This window comes from Macaca thibetana, chromosome 15, assembly GCF_024542745.1.
Source record: "Macaca thibetana thibetana isolate TM-01 chromosome 15, ASM2454274v1, whole genome shotgun sequence".
Lineage (NCBI taxonomy): Eukaryota > Metazoa > Chordata > Mammalia > Primates > Cercopithecidae > Macaca > Macaca thibetana.
Genome location: NC_065592.1, coordinates 1,662,897 through 1,687,500, shown reverse-complemented (window position 1 = coordinate 1,687,500; position 24,604 = coordinate 1,662,897). Strand labels below are relative to the sequence as shown.

Sequence of the window (24,604 nt, the reverse complement as noted above, 5' to 3'; positions counted from 1 at the left end):
TTTCCCAATGGGTTTTCTCTCCATTGTTCAAAATGGAAGACTTTTATTGACCTGTCTTCAAGTTCACTGGCTCCTCTGTTATCTCTATTCTTGTATTGATTCTCTCTGGGGAAATGTTATTTCTATTGTTACATTTTTCAGTTCTAAAATTTTCATTTGATTGATTTTGTAGCTTTGATGAGACTGTCTAGCTTTCCATTCATTTCAAGAGTGTTTGTCCTTACTCCTTAGAGCACGGTTATAATAGCTGTCTTAAAGTCTTTAATACTTCTAGCACTTGGTCATATCAGGATTGGTGAATGTTGAGTGCCTTTTTCCTTCAGAGTTGCTTACGTTTCCCTGGTTCTTTACATTCCTTGTGCAATTTTGGATGTGCCCAGGACATTTTGAATATTCTGTTATGAGATTCTTTAAAAATCTTCTGGGAAAATGTTGACTTGGTTGCTGTTTCAGCAGGCAATGCACTTACTTAAGCTTAGACTGCAACTTTTGTTTTGCTTTCCCTGTATGGGTTATTTACACAAATGTGTTCTCTCTCCAATCTATCTTTGTTACTTTTCAAATCATCAGGTATTTGTGTTTTGTCCAGTGTCTGATGTGCTGCAGTGAGCTCACTCCATTGTGGGAAGCATCATTCAAAAATGCAACTCAACCCCAAAGATTTTCTGTTGTAATTCCCAGTGCTATAAATACAGGCTATCATGCCAGTGATCGTGTTATGTTACATTGCAAAAGTGATTTTGAGATGTTATTAAGATGGCTAATTAGTTGACATTGAGTTAATTTAAAAAGGGATTACCAGGGTGGGCCTAATCTAATCATGACAGCCTTTAAATGCAGAGAGTTTTCTCTGGCAGGCAGCAAGAGAGGAGTCAGAGAGATTTTCAGCATGAGGATGATTTGACACAATTTTGCGGGCTTTGAAGATGGAGGTTCATCTAGAAAGAACCCGAGAGTGGCCTCCAATAGCTGGCAGCAGCTCTCAGCTGACAGCCAGCAAGAAAGTGGGAACCTTACTCCTAAAACCACACAGAACTGGATTCTGACAACAACCTGAATGATTCTGGAAGCTGCTTCTCCCCCAAATTCTCCAGCTGAGCATAAGGCTTGGCTTACACCTTGACTTCAGCTTTGTGAGACTCTAACCAGAGGACCTTGCTTTCTGAGCCCACTCAGACCCCTGACACACAGAACTGTGAGCTAATAAATGAGCGCCGTTTGTGGTAATTTGCTGTGCAGGAGTAGAAGACTAACAGAGCCACTTCGACTGCCATAGACGTTATGAACTTTTTAAAGTGTTGATGTAGATCACTTGAAACCTAGCAATACTTTGTCTTCCTCCAACCCAGGTTTCATTTGCTTCTCCAGGCATGTTCTGGAAGTTAATATCCAGTTCCATTGCCAGAGATGGTCTATGCACCCATATGACTTAAAACCAGTTTGCAATTTTGGGGAAGACCTGGTTTACTCGTAGGTGATCCTTACCTCTGGGATGCACACGTACATAGTTGTCAGGCTAAAGTGCAAGTTCCTTAACCTGAAACTCCATCCTTGGCAAGCTCTAAACATGTACCCTGGTCGCCTTCAGCCTGCTAAGTTGACAAAATTCCCGCACAGACTTGAAAACTTCTCTTTGATTGGTGAATGACCCCAGGCAAAGATACTCACAGATGCTCCACTCCCGGTTTCTATTTCTGCTGAATCTTATTCTGGTCATTCCTCATTACTCTGATTATCTTTAGTGCTTAAGAAGAGTATCTCTGAACTTTGTCCAGCTTTTTCGATTTCAAAAGGAAGTTCGGCCTTGTTTTCTAACCCATTATTACTGGAAGTAGAAGTCTGCACTTCCATTTCTATGTTCTAATTTTACACTTAGGTTTCCAGGTCACTAGAGCTTGCACATTGAGCATTTTTTTAAATGGCCACTTAATACTCACTGGAGGAAAAGGACATCCTCTTATTGCTGAACACTTAGAATCTATCCAGCGTTTCCTCTTATTGTTGAATACTGATATCCTAGCCAGTAATTAACACATTTATGTACATGCTGTTTTCTCTTATGTTGCATTTTTTTCCCCAAGAGTAAGTTCTCTGGTGAGCTTACTGATTCAAAGGGTACAAACTTTTCTTTAAGATCGTATTGTGTCGTAAGGGACACTTATGAAACAGACTCAAGTCGTAATACCACATCCCCATAAAACAATCTATTTAAGGCAGGTAAATAGTCACCGTAATTAATTTGATCTTTATTCTGTGTTTAAAAAAAATATTTGAGCTTGCTGTTGATTTGGATCACTCTCACCTTTATTCTGAGGGATGGGTGGGGGGGGCCTGGGGACACGTGGCCCACAAAAGGCTGGAGATGGAGTGGGAGGTAGGCTAACTTGTCATCTCCGTTTGATGTGCTGTCGTGTGGCTTCCTACCACAGCTCGTCAGCAGAGAAGAGGGATGGCTCTAGGCATCACCCACTGAGATTTTGGTTCTAAGAGTCTGGGATGGGGCCCCTGAATCTGTATTTTTCAGAGCCTCCCCAGGTGGCTCCGATGGACAGTCAGGTTGAGGAACCACTAGTGTGCTAGTTTCAGAGAGTCAAGTAGAAGGCCTGATGATTTTAGTGCAAGCAAACAAAACCCGGAGACCTTCTGGCTCATCAGAGCAAACTCATATTAAAGAAGACAGCAATCCTGGAAGGGAAAAGAGAGATAAACAAATTAACGCAAATGGGTTTCAATTAGAATCCAGGCTCGCACAGCCCAGAGAAACAGGAGCTGGGAAGCCAGGTAGGTATCAGCCGAGACAAGTATTCATCAAAGCCAAGCATGCCGGATACGTAATGGCCGGTCCGGGTTTTGTTTTTGGTTTTGGGTGTGCGTTCTGTCCTTGACTCTCACGTCTTGGCCATCAGCCCAGTAGAGGCCCTTCCTGATGGTATGGGGTAAACAACTGTGGACTTCCCACCATACAGGTCGCTTGGCCCACTCCAAAGATTAGCTTTTATGGAGAAGCAGAGCTACATTTGACAAGAGGAAGACCTTCCAATGTCAGTCACCACCGTCCCAGGCCACACCGATCTGGTGGTTGCTCATGACAGTGAGTTTCTTGTGCCTGTGGGTCTGCTGGGAGCTGCTGAGGCACTGAGTCGAGTTCGGCATGGCAAGATCACCCAGAGCAGCTGCCCCTTAATTTCCAGTTCTCAGATTTGAAGATTTACGTTTCAACCCCAATTAAATTGTAGAGCACCCATCCCGTCATGGAAAGCACAGCGCTCTGGGAGGGCCCATTTGCTACCTTGGGACAGATGGACATTTCCAGATTGTCACTGGCTCTGCCGGCTTCCCAACTGGGACTTCTGCCACATTATGGGGTGGGCGTGTGAGCTTCCAGCCTCCTGTAAAGCTGCAGGAATCAGAAAATTGGCCGCCCCCCACCCATATGGCCTCAGGCTGATGAGCCACAGTGACAATGAAAACCAAACTAAGTAGCTCCAGTGCAGCTAAAGAAATCAGTAGGAGGCCAACTTGGCACAAAGCCCAGAGTAAGTTTTCGAACCAGGAGGAGAATGCAGGTTTCTCCTCTCCTCGCCTGGGCCACCTCTTTGTAAAGATAAGAAACAGCAGCTATTTTAACAGGCAATCTTAATATCTCAGGGCTGAAATACAATGCAAGTGTGTTTCTTGCCCAGGTCACAGTCCAGGGCAGGGCATGGTGACAAGAATCACTCCTGCAGTGATTCAAAACCCCAAATTTCTTCTGGGCATCTTCTTTTCTGAGATAGAAATTTGGTTCATATTTGACTCAGATTTGATGCACTTCTTTGCTAATTTATCCCCATGCCTCCCTGTATCTCTCATCTTAAGGAAGTATTCCTTGAAGTTTTCAGGCTTGAGCAGGAAGGATCTTTACTACAATTCTGAGTCACTCTGTTCAAAACAACATATTCCATTGATCCTTCTTACCCTAGTGCTTTTAAAAGCTCATCTCTTACTGTTTGGAGTCTAACAATGTTCAGGCATTTTCCAACTCTGAGAGATTTCCAATTCCTAGACTCTTTAATCCATTTTATTCCTGCTTGCTAAGTTCTTTTCTAAGCTATTCTTTCTCTTGTAACACCTAGTTAGTCAGTCAATAAAAATAAACACACACTGAAAATTCTGTTTTTCAAGCTGCTCCCGTGGGGCTAGAAGAGATGTTCCAAGGAACTGCCTCCCAAGTTATTGAAGGCAACACGTTCATCAAACAAAACTCTGCAGCCCTCCACCCACCATGTGGCTGCTAGGCTAGTGCCTTGGATTTTAGGTGTTTGTTGCCATGCTCTTGCACTTCTGGTACCAATCTGCATGAGTCAGTGTAAGTACCAATAGCTGCTATAACAAAGAACCCCTCAAGATCAAGTGTCATCATCTTCCCTTGTGCTGCAATGCAGGGCCCATGTGGTGCAATGCAGGTTTACAGAGGGCTTTGGGGTTCCCCACCAGTACATGGGACTGAAGGTTTGGGGGTCCAATTTAGAAAGGGATCTGCATAATCTCTGTGAACATCCCATTGACTAAATCTCCATCATATAGTCTCATTTAACTGCAAGAGAGGTTTAGAAAAGCAGCCTTCTTGTACCCTCAGGAGGGAGAAAAACAGGTTTGGTGAACATATAACATCATCTCTGTCTCAATGCCACAAGGCATGCCTTTTGTAAACAACAATAATGAGAAATGCTCCTGGAGTGATGGGAGCACGTACAGTAACGACGCAGCCGTCTTCCCCATGGGTTTGCCATTTGTGTATGGATTGGAATGCGAACTGTCTGTATTTGCACTTAAATTTGGACCTCCATCTGATGCAGGGCAGGTGAGCGCCAAATTGGGGCTTAACCCAGGAAAGAATTCAAGGGTGAGCTGGGGGCATCAAACAGCAACTTCCGTTGAAGCGGCCATGTACAGCAGTAACCAAGGTACTCTCCTTGCAGAGCAGGGCTCCCCATAGGCAGTGTGCCCAGAGCAGCAGCTCAGAGACAGTTCTGCAGACACACTTAAACCCACTTTTAACTATATGCAAATTAAGGGTGGTTTATATAGAAGTTTCTAGGAAAAGGATGGTAACTTCTGGGTCATCAAGTCATTGCCATGGAAAGGGGTGGTAACTTCTGGGTGTTGCTGTGGCAATGGTAAACTGACATGGCACCCTGGTGGGTGTGTCTTACGGAAAGCTACTTTCCCCTGGGCCCTGTTTTAGTTGGTCCTCAATCTGATCCAGTGTCCAAGTCCCTGCCTCCAGAGTCACGTCCCGCCTCCTAACTCTCTCTCTCTCAGGTCAGACAGGCAATGAGAAAGTAACTGGGAAGTTCTGGCTCCTCTAAGGATTCAGGAGAACTTCAGGCTGAGCCTGGAAGAAAGAAACAGGACAGGACTCACTGGAGCCACTGCTTTGAGTCTTCCATTTAGGCCGTTTGTCTGATGCTTTTGGAAAAGGCCTCATGCTCCTGGTGAGAGGGCAGCCTCCTTCAGAGCAGGAATTCACTGCCCTGTACTCCAGACAGGGCTGGGCACCTAGCAGATGTTCCATGGGGGTAGTGGGAGAAGGGCTTGGCTTAGTCTTTCTTCACTAAGTGATTAGTGTCATTCTGGTGAAGAAAAGAGAAGGTGAAGGTCAGTCGGGCAGGTGTCCTGAACTCTGTGTCTTCCCTGACCTTGAGGATAGGGCATCCAGGGTTTTGGGGATTTTTCACCTGTTGCATCTGACTGGGGTCACTGAGACTCCTCTTAGGACAACCGATCATCCTGGTGGTTGGGGCTTTTCCAGGAGATGGGATGCTCAGTGCCAGAACTGGGCAGGCCCAGGCTCACTGGGACAAGTTGGCCACCCCACTCTTTCTGACTACGGGCTACTGCGAGAGGAAAGAAGCCTAGGACACAGAGGAATAAATGGACAAGAACAGACACCCAGAGAGGCTGGGGACAAAGAGATGGGAGGGACCCTCCATGCCCAGGAGCCTGGAACAGTGATGTCCTCCTAGTGTGGGGTCACCTCCCACGATGCACAGTTCATGCTCTGCAGCAGGCCATGTTTTCTGCCTGTTACTCCCCACTTGCCTTCAGCCACTTCCCAGAATGCTGTTTCCAGCTCTCCACTCGTTCCCCAGCAGTGTTTCCACCTAGGTTGCTGTAAAGTGCAAAACTTAGAACCCAGGGCACAGGTGTGGAGTGACCTATGCAGAGGCGAGTATGGCATCTTCCTTGTTCTAGATGTCAGGTCTTTGTGAATGCAGCCTAAAATCACATCCCACCTTTGGTGAGCAACATCACGCCCTGCCTAGAGCCAGCTGAGCCTGGAATCTGTCCGGAGCTGCACGCCCTGGCCATAGCGAATGGTAACTGACGATTAAAAACGCCTGAGCTCTATTCATTTCCACCTTCTACCTCCTCCCTAGATCTGCCTTTTTTCCCTGTATTAATACCTCATAAAAGATGGCGCTCTTCCTGCTTCTTCTTCACCCATTTTTCCCGCGCCCGCGAAAATTACTACCTGACAGCGCAGGTGCAACATGACGTTCGACCAGAGAAACCAATACCTACTTGGTCACGCCCTTTGCGATGAGATCATCTCCGCCTCTGGCCCAACCCCTTTCCCTCCAAGTGTATATAAGGCACTGCATTACCGCCATTAAAAGAGACTTGATCAGAGCACTGTCTTGTCTCCGTTTCTCGTATCTCTTGTTCCCCAAATTCCCACCCCCTCCTCCAGGGCCTGCTTCGACTATCCCGCGGGCCGGGATAGGAATCCACAAGACGGCCCTTTCCTGGAATCCACAAGATGGCCCTTTCCCGGTTCTTTTTTTATAAATTGCACTTAAGGCATGGAGGCATTGGAAGAACTCAGAAACCCATGGTGAAGGGAAGGGAAAGGGCAGGAAACACGGGGGTTTGGGTCGATGGAGGCAAGAACCACCTGGTTTCAAGGTTTGGGCGCCTGTCAGTCAGTCACAGCTCCCAACGATCAGCTTATTGGAGGGAGACAGTGTCCCTCAGGCCAGGAAAGAGAGAAGAAGACAGCCAGTTCTCCCTCAAGCAGATTCTGAAGGCAATAAAGGCAGGCAGCCTGGCCTCTGCGCTGACCTCAGGGAGCCCGCCCTGGCTCGTGTGGGCAGCAGGGAGGGAGGCCTTTGCTGGAGCCCGGCCCACATCAGGTGGCTCCGTCCTCCTCTCCCAGGTCTGGATACACAACAGAGTCAATCCCTGCCTGCCACTCCTATGCCAGGGCACAGCTCCCAATACCCTCAACAGAATAGCCTGGACTCAGCCCAAGGAGAGAGGCAGGTGACAGGAGGTGTTGGGGGCAGGCCAGGCAGGGCTGGAGCCCACAACAGAGACCTCTAGCCAAGGGCTCCTGCGTCCAGGGGAGGCCTCACAGACAAGGGCTGTCAGCTGGGCAGGTAGTCCTGTAGGAGGAGGACTGGCAGCTGGGCCAGGTGGGTGATGCTGTGCACATTGCAAACCCGGTGTGGGAGCACATTCTTCTTACTCCCCGGGTCCTTCATATCTACCCTGTCATTCCATGTCACGCGAGAAGGAAGATTCAGAGAAGTCAGGTCACTGATGAAGACCACACAGCACAGGTCTCTGAGGGCAAAATGCCACTGCACTTCACCAGCTGAAATGAAGAGACTTTGCTTTTGAATGAGGCAAGTTCTACTCTGAGACCCTGCCTGGGAGCGCAAACCACACATAATGCCGTGTGGCCAATGTCTCCGTAAACACGTACTAACAGCTGAACAGGACTAGGGACCAAAGGGCACCAGGCAGAGCCACCAGCACCAAGGCCAGGAGGCCTCACAGAGCCCCAGACTCGGTCGGTTCCTCCTGAAGACTGGACAGGAAGCGAGGTGGGGATCAGGCTGCAGCAATTCCATTGCCCAAGGGCTGAAAGTCTCTGGGTGCAGGATGGAAGGGTCCTAAGTTCCACAGGAGGCAGAGCACAGGGAAGACAAAACCAGAAACCAGAGATTCTGGAGAGGTGAAGGTGAGTGACAGTGAGGTCTGGGAGCAGGTGTAGCAGGGGCAGCATGGAGAATGATGATCCCAGGGAAGGGTCAGGGTGTGCCCCCATTCCCAGAGGGCATCACACCTTCATGGAGAGAGTCCTCGGAGGTGCAGGACTGCCCTGGACCTGGATTTGTTAAATGGCCCTCTCTCCTGCAGAGGAGCTTTCTGGGAACACCGCTTCACCTTCCTGATACATGGGGTTCCAGCCCTGCAGGGCGGGGTTCCTTTCTCATCCTAAGGACGGGGCCCTCCTGATGTTGCAACCACCCAATGGGTTCGCCTTGCCTGCTGCCCAGACAGAGCCAATTTATCAATGCAGGGGAATTGGAATAGAGAAAGAGTAATTCACGCAGAGCGGCCGTGCAGGATACCTGACTAGAGTTTCATTATTACCAAATCAGTCTCCCCGAGCATTCAGGGATCAGAGTTTTTAAGGACTACTTGGTAGGTGGGGAGAAAGCCAATGAGCCAGGAGTGCTGATTGGTCAGGGTTGGGGGGAAGCCAATGAGCCAGGAGTGCTGATTGGTCAGGATTGGGGGGAAGCCAATGAGCCAGGAGTGCTGATTGGTCAGGGTTAGAGGGAAGCCAATGAACCGAGTGTGCTGATTGGTCAGAGATGAAATCATAGGGAGTCCCCACTGTCTTCTTGCACTGAGTCAGATCCTGGGTGGTGCCACAAGATCAAATGAGCCAGTTTATCAATCTGGGTGGTGCCAGCTGAGCCATCAACTGCAGGGTCTACAAAATACCTCAAGCACTGACTTTAGGAGCAGTTTAGGGAGGGTCAGAATCTTGTAGCCTCCAGCTGCATGACGCCTAAACCATAATTTCTAATCTTGTGGCTAATTTGTTAGTCCTACAAAAGCAGTCTAGTCCCCAGGCAAGAAGGAGGTTTTGAGAAAGGGCTATTACCATCTTTGTTTTTAACTATAAACTAAGTTCTTCACAAAGTTAGTTCAGCCTATGCCTAGGAATGAACAAGGACAGCTTGGAGGTTAGAAGCAAGATGGAGTTGGTTAAGTCAGATCTCTTTCATTGTCTCAGTCCTACTTTACAGTGGCGGTTTCAATGTCAGTTACTCCAGACAAAGCAAGGCTTCACAGCTTTGGGGAAAACAAGCATCCTTATCCAGACTCCAAGAGAGGGTTCTTGGACCTCCCACAAGAAAGAATTTGGGGCAAGTTCATCAAGTAAAAGCAAGTTTATTAGAGAAGTAAAGAAACAAAAGAACGGCTACTCCATAGGCAGAGCAGCTCTGAGGACTGGTAACTGGCTATTTTTATAGTTATTTCTTGATTACATACTAAACAAGGGGTGGATCTTTCATGAGTTTTCCAAGAAAGGGGCAGGGAACTGAGGGTCCCTCCCTTTTTCAGACTATACATGGTAAGTTCCGGAAGTTGCCATGGTGTTTGCAAACTGTCATGGGAGTGTCTTTCAACATGCGAATGCATTATAATTAACATATGGTGAGCAGTGAGGATGACCAGAGGTCACTTTTGTCACCATCTTGGTTTTGGTAGGATTTGGCCGCCTTCTTTCTTGCATCCTGTTTTATCAACAGGGTCTTTATGACCTGTATCTTGTGATACCCATCCTACCAGCTTCCTGTGACTAAGAATGCCTAACCTCCTAGGACTGCAGCCCAGCAGGTCTCAGCCTCATTTCACTCAGCCCCTATTCAAGATGGAGTCTGGCTCGAATGCCTGCATCACCCCCAGTCTGACCACAGAAACCACAGTTATAGTTAAGAATCTAGGGTCTAGTGGGCACAGGCCCACTGCCAGGTGCTGTCCCTTCTTCCAGCCCTCCTGACAGCAGAGGCCTGAGACCTCTGAAAATCAGGAAGGGAGGCGCCGGTCTCCAGCAGAGGGACAGGGACAGCCCAGCAGTGGTCCCCAGCAGAGGGACAGGGACAGCCCAGTCCTGGGGACACTCTTGACCTTGGCTCAGGCCCCAACCTGGCTCAGCCCCCTGCTCTGGAGGGAGACAGACACCCCGAGGCAGCACTGGTGACATGCAGGAGGCAGGTCTCTCGGGAGATCGGAGAAGCAGGCACCTGCAGCTCCAGGCACTCGCCCAGTGCCAGCTGGTCCTACAGAGCCCTTCTGATGCCTGCCTCAGTTACACCTCCCAGAGGCCCCGCAGGTGCACGCATACACACATATGCACATGTGATGCACGTGTCATGCAAATATGTTTATGTGACATTAGGTTAATTACACACGCCTCCATGACCTCCCTGTGCTGTGCTAACCACACAAGCCCCCTGACATACTGACTGCATTTTAATAAGTACTTTTTCTTATCCCAACAAATCCCCGAAGTTTGAGAGTATTTATAAAGTATAGCAAAGCTACATTAAATATTTAGAAAAAGTTACTTTTTAGCTCCTCTCTCAATTAAGAAAATTTTAAAAACAATATTTTAAAAAATCTCTGGCTTGTCAGGCTAAAAATATTTCTTTATTTAATAGCTTTATTTTTGCCTTCCAGAATAATGCCATCATAGATTCCAGAGAGGACCCCGTTTCTAGAACTCGAGGGTCAAGATTTGAGAGGAATTCCAAGTTCCTCCCTTTACAGTTGAGTGAGGTGCATGTTTTCCTCATTTCAGTCTCCTATTGGAGATTGAAATGCCCAGAATGGGTGGTGGATGGCGCTGAGGGGAGGTCTCATCCTGACTGGCCCGGGGTGTGTGGCTGAGCTCTTTGCTGCCCCAGAAGACTGCCTAGCAGTGAATGGCTGAAGTGTGAGGCTACAATGCATGTAAAGTCAGTACCTGTCAATGATGTGTCATCCTGTTTAAAAGCTAGGGACCCAGGTCTATGAGAAAAGAGATGTCTGGGTGTAATTTCCTGGGGCAGCACCCCATCATTTAGTTATAAACCCTCAGGTTTGACAGCTTGCTAGTTTCTGTACTGAGGACGGGTCAGCCCCCTGGGTGGGTGGTGTGGCCCCCTCCTGCTGGCCCAGGAAGGAAGGGCCATGCCCAGGGCTGTCCCTGCTTCCCCCTGTCCTGGCTCATCCCAGGCCTTGAACCCAGAGTGAGGAGGGAAGGTGGGGATGTCTTACGGAGGGTGAGGCCAGAGCTGCATCCCGATCTTCATGGTGCACACCCTCCAGGAACTCAGAGGAAATGGTGCACATCCCCCCAGAAGTCCCAGACACTCAGCCCTCCCCATGACTTGCGTGGGGCTTAGACCAGCTAAGACCCAGGAGGGACCCCTGTAGGGGAAGGAGGGGGCCCACATTAAAACGCTCAGGGAGGGATCATGGCCTCCTTGGACGTGCCTGGATCCTCTCTGAGTAGAGGGTATAGGACAAGGGCAGGGCTGTTATGAGAGGGATCAGGGACCCAAACAGGCGGACAAGGGTCAGCACTGGCCGATGCCGGGATGTGGAGCCTCCAAAAGCCTCATCGGGCTGAGCTGGCCAGGGACTGGGGACAGGGGATGGGTCCTCAGGAAGACCAGGAGGTGGCGAGAGGAGAAGGCCAGGTGCCGTCCTCAGCAGACACAAGCTGCTGCACTAATACACTTTGCTGTCTTGCAGGCGGCTTGCCTGAGAGAAGCAGGTGGAAGGGCCCTTGGCTTTCTGATTCTAACTGCACTGGGCTCAGCTGCAGGGCAGCTTTGGGCTGGACACTCATGGCCAAAAGGAGGATTCTTCCCTTCTCAGGAGTGCTCGGGTCCCTCGCACCTGCCTTGTATAACCACTCTCTCCATTTTGATGAGGGAGTCACAGGCACACTCTTGCTTTGGCTTGTGAGGAAGTAGCGAGCAGGTCCCACGAATACCCAACAGAGCGGGCGACAGGAAGCCTGGGTGACGGGGGTGAGTGGGCAGAGCTGCGGCTGGGAGGCTGGGGGCCTTGGACAGGCAACAGCATCTCTGAGTGCAGGAGAAACCTCCTCTCCAATGCGCCTTCTCACTTCCCCACCACCCAGCTCACAGAGAAGCCCAGATGGTCGAGCCCCAGGAAAGCATTTAGCCTGCCCAGGGACCAGAGCAGGGCTGCACTCTGAGCCCATCATAGCGTCAAAGTCTTGTATTTGCTCTTAAGGAAGGTTCCTGCTGGCATGGTCAGAAACACATTCTCAGGAAAGACAGAGGTTTGAGGTGAGTTAATGTCACAAATCTGGAAGGGCCGATTGTGGAAACAGAGCAGGATTTGAACCTCTTCCGCACAGCAAGACAAACGCAATTTAGAATCACGACATGTGTTTCTTTTACAAACCCTAGGGCCAAGCTCCCAACCCTACCCCCCACCAACTGTGTGTGGAGGCGTCCTGACCCTGAGGCCGGCCTGGGCTAGGCAGGTCGCACCTTCATCTCTGACACCTTGTAGCTGTAATTGTATCCTTTCCCCGACTTCCAGTTGATGCCATTTGCAAAGCTGTCGTGAGCCCCCCTGAGGTAGCGACCATTCAGGTTTGACACATGGCAGGTTCTATACCACCAAGCTCCCTGATACATCACAGCACAATTTCCGGTGCTAAGGTCATTGTCCTGGTCTTTGGTGGAGAAGGAGTGGTTGTTGTGGGATGTCAGGGAATCACCTGTGCAGGAGGAAATGTGAGCATCATTACAGGCAGTAACATCGTTATAGGCAGTATAAGTCTTTATACCTGAAGCCTGGCCTGGTGTGTCCTCCATGTATGGTTAATCAGGTTGTGCACTGCACAATCCAAGAAGTGCAATCCGTGACTCCAGTGAATACTACCCTGCTGTCGGCAGTGGTCTTGGCAATTTGTCTTTAGGTCTAGCCCTGCCACCGAATGTGCACTATTTTATTTCACAGAAGAACAGGAGGCAGGGGTCGGGATCATCATTCTCTACTCCGGATTCCACCATGGCAGACCCCTTCCAGCCACACCCCACAGAGATAGCAGCTGCTGTCGTGTGCATAGGTCCCTGCTCTGCAGAGATTTCCTTCCTACCGGATGTCCTTGCTGGGGTTTCTGCAGTCACGCGCTGATGTGTCCCGTAACCCCCCACGCTACACAGAGCGCAGACATTAGTGTCTGCATGTAGAGATGGACAAACCGGCTCAGAGGTGAGGCGTCTTCCGCAGACCGCCAGGACACTGAGCACGCTCTCTCCACTTCCCAAACCCCCTCAGAAGCCCAGGCCGCACAACCCCAAGCAGACACTCACCCGCACTGCCCTCCACAAAGGCCCCCAGGACCAGATTGTACTTCTCCTTCTCGTCGGCCACCTTGAATGATCTGTACTTAGCAAACTGGTGGTTGTCCTCAAAGTCCACCAGGTCTACACGGAGCTCGCTGGTTCCTGTTACAGGAAGGTTTCAGGGTCCCAGCAGAAGGACCCTCTACCTTTAGACATGGGAGCTGGGGATCTGGGGCAGAGCCTGGAAGGAGGTCTGGACTCCATGGAGGCAGAGGGCAGAGAGCACCGCAGCTTCCCCAGGGCCTGTGTAGCTCTGACCCGGCAGGGTGAGCTGAGCAACAGGGCGAGACTCTTGACTCCCAAATCCTAGCGGATTAGAGGCAGAGTTGGGGTTGGGCCCAAACTCCACTATGGGGCCGCTGTGTCCTTCCTTCCCACTCTCAGGGTCTGAGATGCTAGTGGGGCCAAGACCAGAAGAGGCTTTCAGCCCAGAGCTCTACCCTCTCCTGTCCTGATGCCACCAGAGCCTGCGGCAGGGGACGCAGCCCTCGGAGGTCCCAGTGCCACCCTGAGTATGCTCAGGGCCCACTCCCCTGTGGGCCAAGAGGCGCCTATGTTCCAGGCAGCCCAGGCCTAAGGGGCAGGGGCACCCCCATTCAGGGCCCCCGACCCCCAAGCCCCAGCAGCGGCCCTACCCTGGGCGGTCAGGGCGTGGATGTTGTCGTTCCCCAGCCAGAACTCCCCCAGCCAACTGCCAAAGCCCTGCTTGTACGCGGCCCAGTCCCGGTAGAAGTCCACGGAGCCGTCCACCCTCCGCTGGAAAACCTGTGGAGGAGCCAGGGGACGGGAGCCAGGCGGGGCAGGCTGACGTCCCACAGCACAGGGGACCCGCCCTCCAGAGGAGCAGCATTTGTAGTTGGCAGAGCGTCGCAGGCTGGGGTCCCCAGCACGCCCACCTGGTCTCCTCACAGATCCCATGGGATGAAGGAGGAAATGGGGGCTCAGAGAGGGGAGGCAACAAGCCCCAAGCCACACAGCAGGAGAGCACCAGGCCCCTCCCAGCCTCCCCCACGGCCTGGACTTTTACCCACGGGTCACCTCCCCCATCATCTCTGTCCCCAACCAGGGGAATAGAGAATTCCAGAGTGTGTTCTCCGGCCAGGTGTGCAGCCTGGACTCCGGGTCTCCCAGGCTGACCACCTCTGCCCAGGGCCCCTCAGTCTCCCACTCACGGTCCAGCCCCCTCCGTCCGTGTCCATGTCACAGAGCACAGTCAGGGGCCGGCAGTCAGGCAGGTAGATGGTGTGCCAGCCGCTCAGGAAGTGCCCTCGGTCTAGCAGGTCCTTGCAGGTGCGTGGGCCTGAGAAGAGAACCCAGGCAGTGGCTGCAGGACAGGGGCCTTGGGCAGGGCAGGGGCAGTGGGAGGGAAGCCCAGGAGGGAGGAGCAGGGCCATAGGCGTCTGTATGAACAGAGCAGAACTCTGAGGCCTAGAGAGAGACACGGCCCCCAGGGCCACACAGCTGTGATGGCCACACCCAGTCGGCCTGACCCTCCCACCTCCCAGTGTCACCCCCACCTTCGGCTCCTGGGCTCCCGGCCTTCTGGGGTAGATTAGAAGATAGGAGAAAATTGCCATGAAATGTATGTAAGTTGTCTGGACAATATTTGTCACTTCCTTGAATAATTAGAGGACAAGGAAACGGGCAAGCAACCATTTTCTTTTGTTCCTATTTGTCACTTCATTCCGGCAGTGGCGTCGTATGACCCTGAACTTCCAGACAAGAGCAGCCACAAGCCGTGGGGGAAAGTGGGGATGGCCAGTCACCTGTCAGGCACGGCTGGGGCTCCCCAGGTGCTCCTGTTCGTGGATGAGAGAGGACACACGTGTCACAGTTTGGAAATCAGAGCCCTTCAGCCCCCACTGGTCCACGGACACTGCGTGGAAAGTGGAGACCATTTTCTGGGCCTCCCCAGGAGGAGATGGTATGGGTCCAGTCAAGGAGTCCCTGATCCTGCTTCTGTTGACCAAATTTTTCTTTCCCTCGAGGGTTACCTACACTGGCCCCTCCACCACATGCACCCCTTTCGGAGGTCCCTGGGGAAGGAGACGCCACCATTCCAGAGACTGCTGAGGTCTCCACATGCCAAATAGAGGGAGCCTGGATCTTCAGGGTTCTCTTGAGGTCCCAAGGCCTGCAAACAGCCCATCTTGGTGGACACGGTGATATGATGGGGGTAGGGTTGTTTGGGGTCTGGGCACCAACCCTGCATATTTTACATTTAGACACAACCCATGACTGAGCCTGGGGTTTGGTGAGTGTAGGGTGGTCTTATCCTGAATAGGTCTGTGGGTAAAGGTGAGTGAGTAAAGGGAGCTTCAATTTCCGACTGCATATTTCCCTGATTCTTCAAAATATTCCTCAAGAAAATATATCAGGAAATTCTTTGTTTTAAAGCAGAGAATTTCTAGTAATTCTGTATTTGGAGCTTGTTGGCATGGTTCTCCAAGCCATCTGGGGTTGATCCTGGTTTTTGAGCAGAGTCAGGAGGAGGGGACAAGACAGGGCCTCGTGCTCAGGGGACAGAGGCCAGGATTGAGTGGGTCTCAGAGGAGTGAGCAGACACTCCCATCCCAAGACCATTTCCACTTTAGAGGAACAGGATTTGGCCTCAGACCCACCCTTAGGGCAGATGCTCCTGCATTGAAAACCTTCCCCTACCTGAGAACCTCTTCCCCCATACAGACAGCCCCCCACTAAGAACCCCCCCCCACACTGCAAGTCCCTCCCCCAATAATCAGAACCTCTCCCCATCCCAGAATCTCTCCCCCATACTGACAGCTCCTCCCTCCATGCTGATAACACCTCCCCACAACCGGCCCACCGGGAACCCTCCCCCAACACGCACCCCAAGAACCTCTCCCTACACCCCCAAGAACCCCTCTTCCGACACTGAGAACCCAGCTCCCACACTGAGGACCCCACTCCCCCAAACTGAGACCCCCCCACACATACATTGAGAACCAGCTCCCATACTGAGGACCCCACTCCCCCAAACTGAGACCCCCCCCACATATTGAGAACCAGCTCCCATACTGATGACCCTGCCCTGGACTGAGCCCCAGGAGCCCTGCCTGGGCAGGCGTTGGCTCCCGCCGGAGGACAGTGTCGGAGGACAGTGCCGGAGGACAGTGCCGGAGGACAGCGCCGGAGGACAGTGCCGGAGGACAGCGCCGGAGGACAGCGTCGGAGGACAGCGTCGGAGAACAGTGTCAGAGGAGAACAGTGCCGGAGGACAGTGCCGGAGGACAGCGCCGGAGGACAGCGTCGGAGGACAGCGCCGGAGGACAGCGCCGGAGGACAGCGCCGGAGGACAGCGCCGGAGGACAGCGCCGGAGGACAGCGTCGGAGGACAGCGTCGTCGGAGAACAGTGTGTCAGAGGAGAACAGTGCCGGAGGACAGCGCCGGAGGACAGCGTCGGAGGACAGCGTCGGAGGACAGCGCCGGAGGACAGCGCCGGAGGACAGCGCCGGAGGACAGCGCCGGAGGACAGCGTCGGAGGACAGCGTCGGAGAACAGTGTCAGAGGAGAACAGTGCCGGAGGACAGTGCCGGAGGACAGCGCCGGAGGACAGCGTCGGAGGACAGCGTCGGAGGACAGCGCCGGAGAACAGCGCCGGAGGACAGCGCCGGAGGACAGCGCCGGAGGACAGCGCCGGAGAACAGCGCCGGAGGACAGCGCCGGAGGACAGCGCCGGAGGACAGCGCCGGAGGACAGCGTCGGAGAACAGTGTCAGAGGAGGACAGTGCCGGAGGACAGTGCCGGAGGACAGTGCCGGAGAACAGCGCCGGAGGACAGTGCCGGAGGACAGCGCCGGAGGACAGTATCGGAGGACAGTGCCGGAGGACAGCGCCGGAGAACAGCGCCGGAGGACAGCGCCGGAGGACAGCGTCGGAGGACAGCGTCGGAGAACAGCGCCGGAGGACAGCGCCGGAGAACAGTGTCGGAGGAGGACAGTGCCGGAGGACAGCGTGGCAGCCCCAGAAGGCCCGCCCACATTCCTCTGCAGCTGGGTCTGGAAGAGCCTCAAAGCCCCTCCTCACTCTTGTCCCCTCCTTACCCTTGGACCCAGGTGGTCCTGCCTTCCCAGGAGGTCCAGGGGGGCCGCGTTCTCCTGCAATTTCCAAAGACACTGCCTTGAGCAAAACTCCCCGGCCCAGGATCAGAGGGCCCACCCTGGAGCTGGCGGCTGCCATTTCCAATCATGACCATGACCCTGCTCCTGCTACGATGTGACTGTGGCCCCGCCCGGGCTTGCCCATCCTGCACCAGAAGGTTCTAGACCCAGGACCCAGGCCTCACGGGGCTCTCCTGTTCACTCAGGGGCCAGGAGCTGGAAATCCAGAAACCATGGGTGGAATCCTGGCTCTTTTCTTTCCAAGTGTGAGAACAGAGGGAAATCCCTGGACTCTTTGAGCCCCAGTTTCCTCATCTGAGACAGGCGGAGAAGAGCGTCGTGGCCTCCGGGTTGAGGTGGGAAGGCGGAGGGACATAGAACTTAGAAGTCGTGCCGGTGGCCGAGCAAAGCTGGAATTGGATCAAGGACTAGGATACAGAGCTACAAAAGCGTGTCCAAATGTGAGCTCATGAAATAGTTAAGAAAGATGCTCCCTCCATTTCAGAACCCTGTTGGGCCCTAGAAGTCAGCTCTGCTCCTGGCTGTAGCAGGGACCCGACCCAGGCTCTCAATCCAGGAACCATGGGGTTGGGGGGTGCCCAACTCAGCATCTAATTTCAAAAAGAGCAAGAGCCAGTGCCCCCCGCCATGCCTGGCCTCCTGATGCGGCCCGCACCTACCTCTGTTTCCATTGGTGCCTGCCTCTCCCTTGGGCCCAGGGGCCCCGGGCAGCCCCGGGCAGCCTCGGAGAATGGTGAGCTTGTCAGAGCCCTCCAGGCCCACCACCTTCACCTCTGCAAAAAACACAGGTGGCCACTTAGTGTCACCTGGGCCTGAAGACTCCACTGAGCCACAGACACACCACTCAACTGAAAGGCACCTGCCACCTTGGTGACATCAGGACTGGGCAGATGGCTATAGCCACAGCCACCTCCCCCAGCTGGAGGGTCACCTGGAAAGGAGGTTTTCCTGCTCTGGTGGCCACTAGGTCTGTCCTCACCTCTCGGGCACTGGTCAGGCAGGAAGGTGATTTGGGGCAGAACCCTGGCCTTGGAGGCTACCCTGCCCGAAGGCAAGCCTTACTTCCTCAGTACTGTGTGTCCTGAAACAAGTCCCTTAACCCCTCTGAGCCTCTGTTTCCTTACCTACCTAGGGGTGCAGGTTCATTTCAGCTCCTACCATTTAGGGTAGCATCCTAATCTCGTCTGTTCTGTAATCAATATCGGGTGAGAAGGACAGGGAGCGAGGGCTACCATCGCGACTCCCACGCCTGATTTTGGAACAGATCTGAGAATGGATGGGCTCCTGTGGGTCCACCTCGTTCCTCCACAGAGGGAGGCGTCCTTCAAGGACACAGAACAAGTTGGTGCAAAACTAGAACTGGAATGCAGCTTTGTTGTTTTTAGATAACTCAAATTCAAGTTAGTGTGTTATGAAAATAACACGGGCTATTATTTGATCATTTAGAAACTCTAGAAGTGTTTAAGGAAGAAAATAAGGCCACCCTAACCCCACTACTCCACAACGAGCCAGCAGGAGTTTCCAAGCGAATTTCTGCTGTTGCTGGCCTGTGTCACACTTCACTCCACTGACTGCTTCTTGAATGTGATGCCAGCCACAGCACACCCCAGATCTCTGTGTCTCGCATGCGTTCCAGAAATCCCGACATGGATCTCTGCAAGCATTGGGAGCGTCACAATTCCTGACCCTCCATCCCAGCCTCAGGTGGATGAAGTCAGGACCTGACTCCAGGACCTGCATTTTCAACCTGCCCTCCCATGCATTGAAGCCCATGGTTTGGCACTGCAGTGTCCTCTTGGGAGCCCCGAAGGAGGTCCAGAACTCATGGGGACAATGCCACCTTTATTGTGCCACATCAGGGACACCATGGGAAATGTCATCTCCAGAGCCCAGCAGGTGCTGGACGGAAAGGTCCCACAGTGCTGGTTGCTCATCCCCGCCTGACACCTTGTCTCTCCGTGATGGTGATCATGGCAGAATATCTGACTGGTGTTTGTCCAGCTGGCACCAAAAGCCCCCCCTCCCCACACAACACCATGACTGCGCTTTTTACGCTTAGAGAGGGACATGTGGCCCAGGGAGGGTGGAAACCTGCCTCGGTTTCCATTATGGGACGGCAAGCAGAAGAAGCCCCATTTCTGAGATGCCACATCCATTCAGGGCCTCTGCATTTGTTCCTATAAGATGAGGTGTGCAGAGCTGCTGTTGTGCTGGACGATGCACCACATGGCCTGGTGCAAGGCCTGGAAGCCAGGAAGCCACCAATCACGAAGCTGCCAGCTTTCAGGGACGAGAAGTTTCCAACAAGAGGCCCTGGAGTGCCCTTACCTGGACAGGTGTCTGCCGCCTGGACAGCCCAGGCCAAGCCCAGGAAAGTGAGCAGCAGGGTGGCAGGGCCCAGGACCCTCACAGCTCTGTCCAGCTCCATCTCTTCTGGTCTTTGCTTCAAGAGGTCCCTGCGCTCTTATAGGGCTGGAGGAGCCGGCCTCCCTCAGACTCCAATTTCTCATCTTCCGAGTGACAGCCGCTTCCTCTCCATGGGCTTGGTGACGCCAGCAGGAGGTGCGAGATCATCTCCAGGGCTGCTCCCTTCCCCCCCGCTCCTTGGAGATACCATGGGGACTCTCATCCCTGCAGGGGGACGGTCTCTTTCCAGGGAACAGGCTGACTTGCTTGTGGCCTTGCGCAAAGCCCGGGCCCATCCTCCCACCTTTGTTGGGCTTTGAGCAGATGACACCATGAGCTGAGAATGGGGAACAAGGAAGGTTTGCTAAAGACGTTCTGCTTCAAAGAGGTCCCTCGCCCTTATCCAAATACCTAGAGTCCTCGTGGCCGGAGCTGGTCATGGACCACGGGTGTGGGCCTTACATAGTAACCCTCACCATGCCATGAGCAGACTTGGGACATTCCTCAGGAGGCTTGGAAACTGCCACTATGAGGTCCAGGCAGGCTGCCAGGGTGAAAAGGAGAGGAAAATGCCTGTGTGTGTTCACTGTTTCCTGGGGCAGTATGTAGAGCACAGTGGCACACACACAGGAGGGAAAGGACAGAAGGGTGGGGAGCCTGGGGGACTATGACCCAGGTGCACGTCTGAGGGGAAGACCTTGAGGGTGAATGCGGGGGCTTAGCCTGTAGGGAGGATGAGAGCAGGCGAATTTCACTCCTAGGGCCCAGGGAACCGCCTGAGCCCTGAGGCCAGGCATCCCACCTGTAGGATGGCTGTGGACGTCAGTGGTTGTATTCACCTTTTGGAGAAGAACTGGCCTGAAGGTGCACTCTCACCTGGGACTGAGCCAGGTTAGAGACAGTAGCAGGTGGGGCCCCAGAGGCCATATACTTAAAGTCCCCAGAGACAGAACCGGCACTGCACCTCCCATTACCACCACCGCACCCTGCTACCTGCCGCCATCGGGATGCCGGGGTGCCTCCTCCCTTAGCAAGATCAGTAGAAGCCCAGCAAAGTCATGCAAGAAACAAAATCCCATCGGATATTCCTTCAATGCCCATGGAGATGTGTGGTCCTGAGATTATGACTAGTTAAGACCCCCACCTCGGGTTCCATGGTGTTTAGGGCAGACCTCTCAAGACTTAAGGCTATGCCAGATACAGATGAGGTCCAGGGATGAACCTGGAGAAGACACAGGCTCATGGAGGTGCAGATATGGAACCGGGGAAGATGGCTTGGAAGCGTCTTCCTCAAAGTCCTGAAGTCACCTGCAGAGGAGCCAGGTCCCCGGAGCTGCCCAGTGAAACCCCAGCAGCCAAAATTTCAGGTCCTTAGGCAAGTTCCTTTACTGCATGCTATTTGTCCTTCTTAATAGAAGCATCTTTCAAGCCTGGATGACTTATAATTAAGTCTAGAAGGCTTTAAAAGCTCAAAGACATTATATTAATATTTTAGCGTTCAGAAATCTAAAAAATATGCTGTTTAAAGTACTTGTAATAATCAAGAGAATTTGGCCTATTGGAGTGGGTACAGGGTAACTTCAACAGAAAATGGTCACTTGAGTAATTGATTTGACAGAGTGCATTTATGCAGAAACCTTACTGAATTCATATAAACTATTGAATCCGTTTATTGGAACTCTGAGTTTATCACATGGTGAATTTAAACAATTACATTTCTAACAGTTCATATTCAGAAGAATTTTTTAAAGTTAGACAAGGTACTAAAGGATGAATGTGGGTATATTAAATGTATAAATGCAGTAACAATGTTTGAAGGTGTTTAGTTAGCTAAGTTAGGGAATGGACCAGGAATTATTCACAGGTTCCTTATACGTGGTTATTAAAAAGATAGAATAATAAGATTTATAAGTCACACTTTAAAAATGAAGGCAGAATGCAGCTTTTAAAGTGCAATTTTTTTTTTTTTTTTTTGAGATAGAGTTTCACTCTTGTTGCCCAGGCTGGAGTGCAATGGTGTGATCTCGGCTCACCACAACCTCCACCTCCCAGGTTCAAGCGATTCTCCTGCCTCAGCCTCCTGAGTAGCTGGGATTACAGGCATGCACCACCATGCCTGGCTACTTTTTGTATTTTTAACAGAGACGGGGTTTCTCCATGTTGGTCAGGCTGGTCTCGAACTCCCGACCTCAGGTGATCCACCCACCCTGGCCTCCCTAAGCATTGGGATTACAGGTGTGAGCCACCGTGCCCAGCCCTAGAGTATGATTTTTAATAAACGGAAATAATTAAATTTGAATTCGTTTTAGAAAACAAAGGAAGACCTGAAAAGTCTTCGGTGAACTCAAAATTGCCCACAAATGATAACATACAAAAACCAAAGCCCTCACAGGTACCAGTATAAATGTTGGTGGGGGGTGCTTCCAGAGGTCACGTCACTCGTTACGGGCGAGGAGGCTGAGGCCCGGAGAAAGGCAGAAGGTCCTACAAGGCACATGGCCAGTCCATGGCTGAGCCGGCATCCAGCCCCAGCTCCTCAGGTCCCACCCCAGGGCCTTTTCTACCCCCCTGTGTTAATCAGGATTATTTTAGAGGGATGGAACTAATAGGATAGGTATATATAAAGAGGAGTCTATTAAGTATTAAATTATAGGATCACAATAGGCTGTCTGCAAGCTGAGGAGCAAGGAAAGCCAATCTGAGTCTCAAAACTAAAGAACTCGGAGTCTGATGTTCGAGGGCAGGAAACATCCAGCACGGAAGAAAGATGTAGGCTGAGAAGCTAGGCCCATCTCACTTTTTCATATTTTTCTGCCTGCTTTTTATTACTGGCAGCCGATGAGATGGTGCCCACCAGACTCAGGGTGGGTCTGCCTTCCCCAGCCCACGGACTCAAATGTTCATCTCCTTTGGCAACATCCTCTCAGAAACACTCAGGATCAGTACTTTGCATCTTTCAATCCAATCAAGTTGACACTCAGTAGTAACCATCACATCCCCCTTCCAGAAGTTTCCCTCCCACACAAGCTACTTCTGTGCCTGAGCCCAGGTCTCCACCCTCAGGTTGCCAGCTGTTCTAGGGCAGGTGATGCTGTGCAGAGGAGATGGACCAGGCAGGCATGGATCCTGTCTGTGAGGTCTCTAACGTGACTACCTTCTCACAAAGGCCAGGAGGAGAGAAATGGAGAACGCGGCCATGAGACTCTTGTAGCAGACAGCAGTGGCTTCATGTTTCCAGAAGGTAAACTGTGATAGTGGAAAGAGATTTACTACAAATTCTAACGCGGCCACTGAAATCACAACTTTCTACAGATTCCAGCTATGCAAAGTGTGTTCTCTGACAACGATGGAATTAATTAGAAATCAAGAAAAGAAGTGTGTCTAGAAAATCCTCCCAGATATTTGGATACTAAATAACATTCTTCTAAATAAGATATAGGAAACAGAAGAGGCCAAAGGAGAAATTAGAAAGAATTTTGAATTGAATAAAAACAAAAAGGCAGTAAAATACAGTTTGCATGGTGTTCCTAAAGCACTCCTTGGGAGGCAAATTACAGTGTAAAATGCCCACTAAAAAGGAAGAAAGGCCTCAGGTTAACAGCCTCTGCTTCCATCTCAAGACTAGAAAAACAAGAGTAAATTAAATCTGAAGTAGAAAGAAGAGAATGAATAATAATGAAAAAAAGCAGAAAATCAATACAACCTGAAGCCAATTCTTTGAGAAGGTAAATAAAATTTATAAACCTCTAGTCAGACTGAAGAAAAGAGAAAAAAGAGAGAGAATGCAAAATATCACTATTAGGAAGAGATCGATGACCTCACTACATCTTCTACAACTGCTAGGAATATAAGGGGATATTAAAACACTTTAGCACCAATATATTCAACAACAGAAATGAAATTGACAATTTCTTTGAACCACCAAAGTCACTCAAGAAATACATAAGTCGAACAACTGGGGTGGTGGCTCATGCTTGTAATCCCAGCACTTTGGGAGGTCGAGGCGGGTAGATCACCTGAAGTCAGGAGTTTGAGACCAGCCTGGCCAACGTGACGAAACCCTGTCTCTACTAAAAATACAATAATTAGCTGGTGTGGTGGTGGGCACCTGTAATCTCCGCTACTCAGGAGGTTGCGGCAGGAGAATCGCTTGAACCCAGGAGGCGAAGGTTGTGGTGAGCCAAGATCACGCCATTGCACTCCAGCCCAAGTGACAAGAGCGAAACTCTATTTCACAACAAAACAAAACAAAACAAAACTATACATATAAAATAAATTGAAATTGTAGTTAAGCCTTTATTTTTATTATAAAGAAGTTTATCAGGATAATGTGGTACTGATGTGAAGGTAGACATATAGACCAATGGAACAGACAAGAGAGTCCACGAAGAAATAGACAGTCTGCAGAATAGACAGCCCAGCAAAAAAAATCTCCAGGCCCAGACAGCATCACTTATGAAATCTACCAAATATTTAAGGAAGAGATAATAACAATCCTTCCCACATTCTTTCTGAAAATCAGAAGGTTGCAACTACTTCATCACTCATTCTATGAGGCCAGCATTTCTCCAATAGCAAAAGTATATAGAAATCATTGCAAGAAAAAAGTAACTATAGACTGATAGCCCTCATGAACATAGATACCACAATTGTAAGCAAAATTTTAGCAAACTGAACCCGTCTATGAAAATAATGTATCATGAGCAAGTGAGGTTTCGCCCAGGAATAGGATGTTTGTTTACCACTTGAAAATCAATGTAATTCTCTATCTTACCAAATTAAAAATGATATATGATAATCTCAAAAGAAACAGAAAAAGATTTGAACATTTTC

General features: G+C 51.2%; 2 protein-coding genes across 3 annotated transcripts in view; both read right to left on the bottom strand.

Moving 5' to 3' along the window:
• Positions 1-8,095, bottom strand: part of MRPS2 (mitochondrial ribosomal protein S2) — a 590,340-nt gene extending 582,245 nt beyond the window's left edge. The window contains exon 1 of the mRNA XM_050760260.1: positions 8,092-8,095. The gene's annotated coding sequence lies outside the window, so the exon portion shown is untranslated. The remainder of the gene's footprint in view (positions 1-8,091) is intronic.
• Positions 8,096-12,240: 4,145 nt separating this feature from the next.
• Positions 12,241-19,814, bottom strand: LOC126937039 (ficolin-2). 2 transcript variants are annotated; one of them, XM_050760229.1, is made up of 8 exons: positions 19,694-19,814; positions 18,025-18,138; positions 17,288-17,341; positions 14,993-15,025; positions 14,399-14,550; positions 13,862-13,991; positions 13,194-13,328; positions 12,241-12,595 (listed from the first exon to the last, which is right to left on the bottom strand). In XM_050760229.1, the coding sequence occupies exons 1-8, from the start codon at positions 19,791-19,793 to the stop codon at positions 12,348-12,350; spliced, it is 966 nt and encodes a 321-aa protein (XP_050616186.1). In that variant the 5' UTR covers positions 19,794-19,814; the 3' UTR covers positions 12,241-12,347. The 2 variants fall into 2 exon arrangements, with proteins under 2 accessions (XP_050616186.1, XP_050616187.1); XM_050760230.1 differs by having other exon boundaries at positions 14,399-14,526.
• Between the last annotated feature and the right edge of the window lie 4,790 nt (positions 19,815-24,604).

What these genes read in the sequence shown, in the direction of transcription:
- LOC126937039 (XM_050760229.1), bottom strand. Translation starts at nt 19,793, where the DNA reads ATGGAGCTGGACAGAGCTGTGAGGGTCCTGGGCCCTGCCACCCTGCTG. An exon ending in CCACGCCCTGACCGCCCAGG is followed by an intron (nt 13,329 to 13,861) that starts GTAGGGCCGCTG and finishes TTCCTGTAACAG; the next exon opens with GAACCAGCGAGCTCCGTGTA. An exon ending in CTTTGTGGAGGGCAGTGCGG is followed by an intron (nt 12,596 to 13,193) that starts GTGAGTGTCTGC and finishes CCTCCTGCACAG; the next exon opens with GTGATTCCCTGACATCCCAC.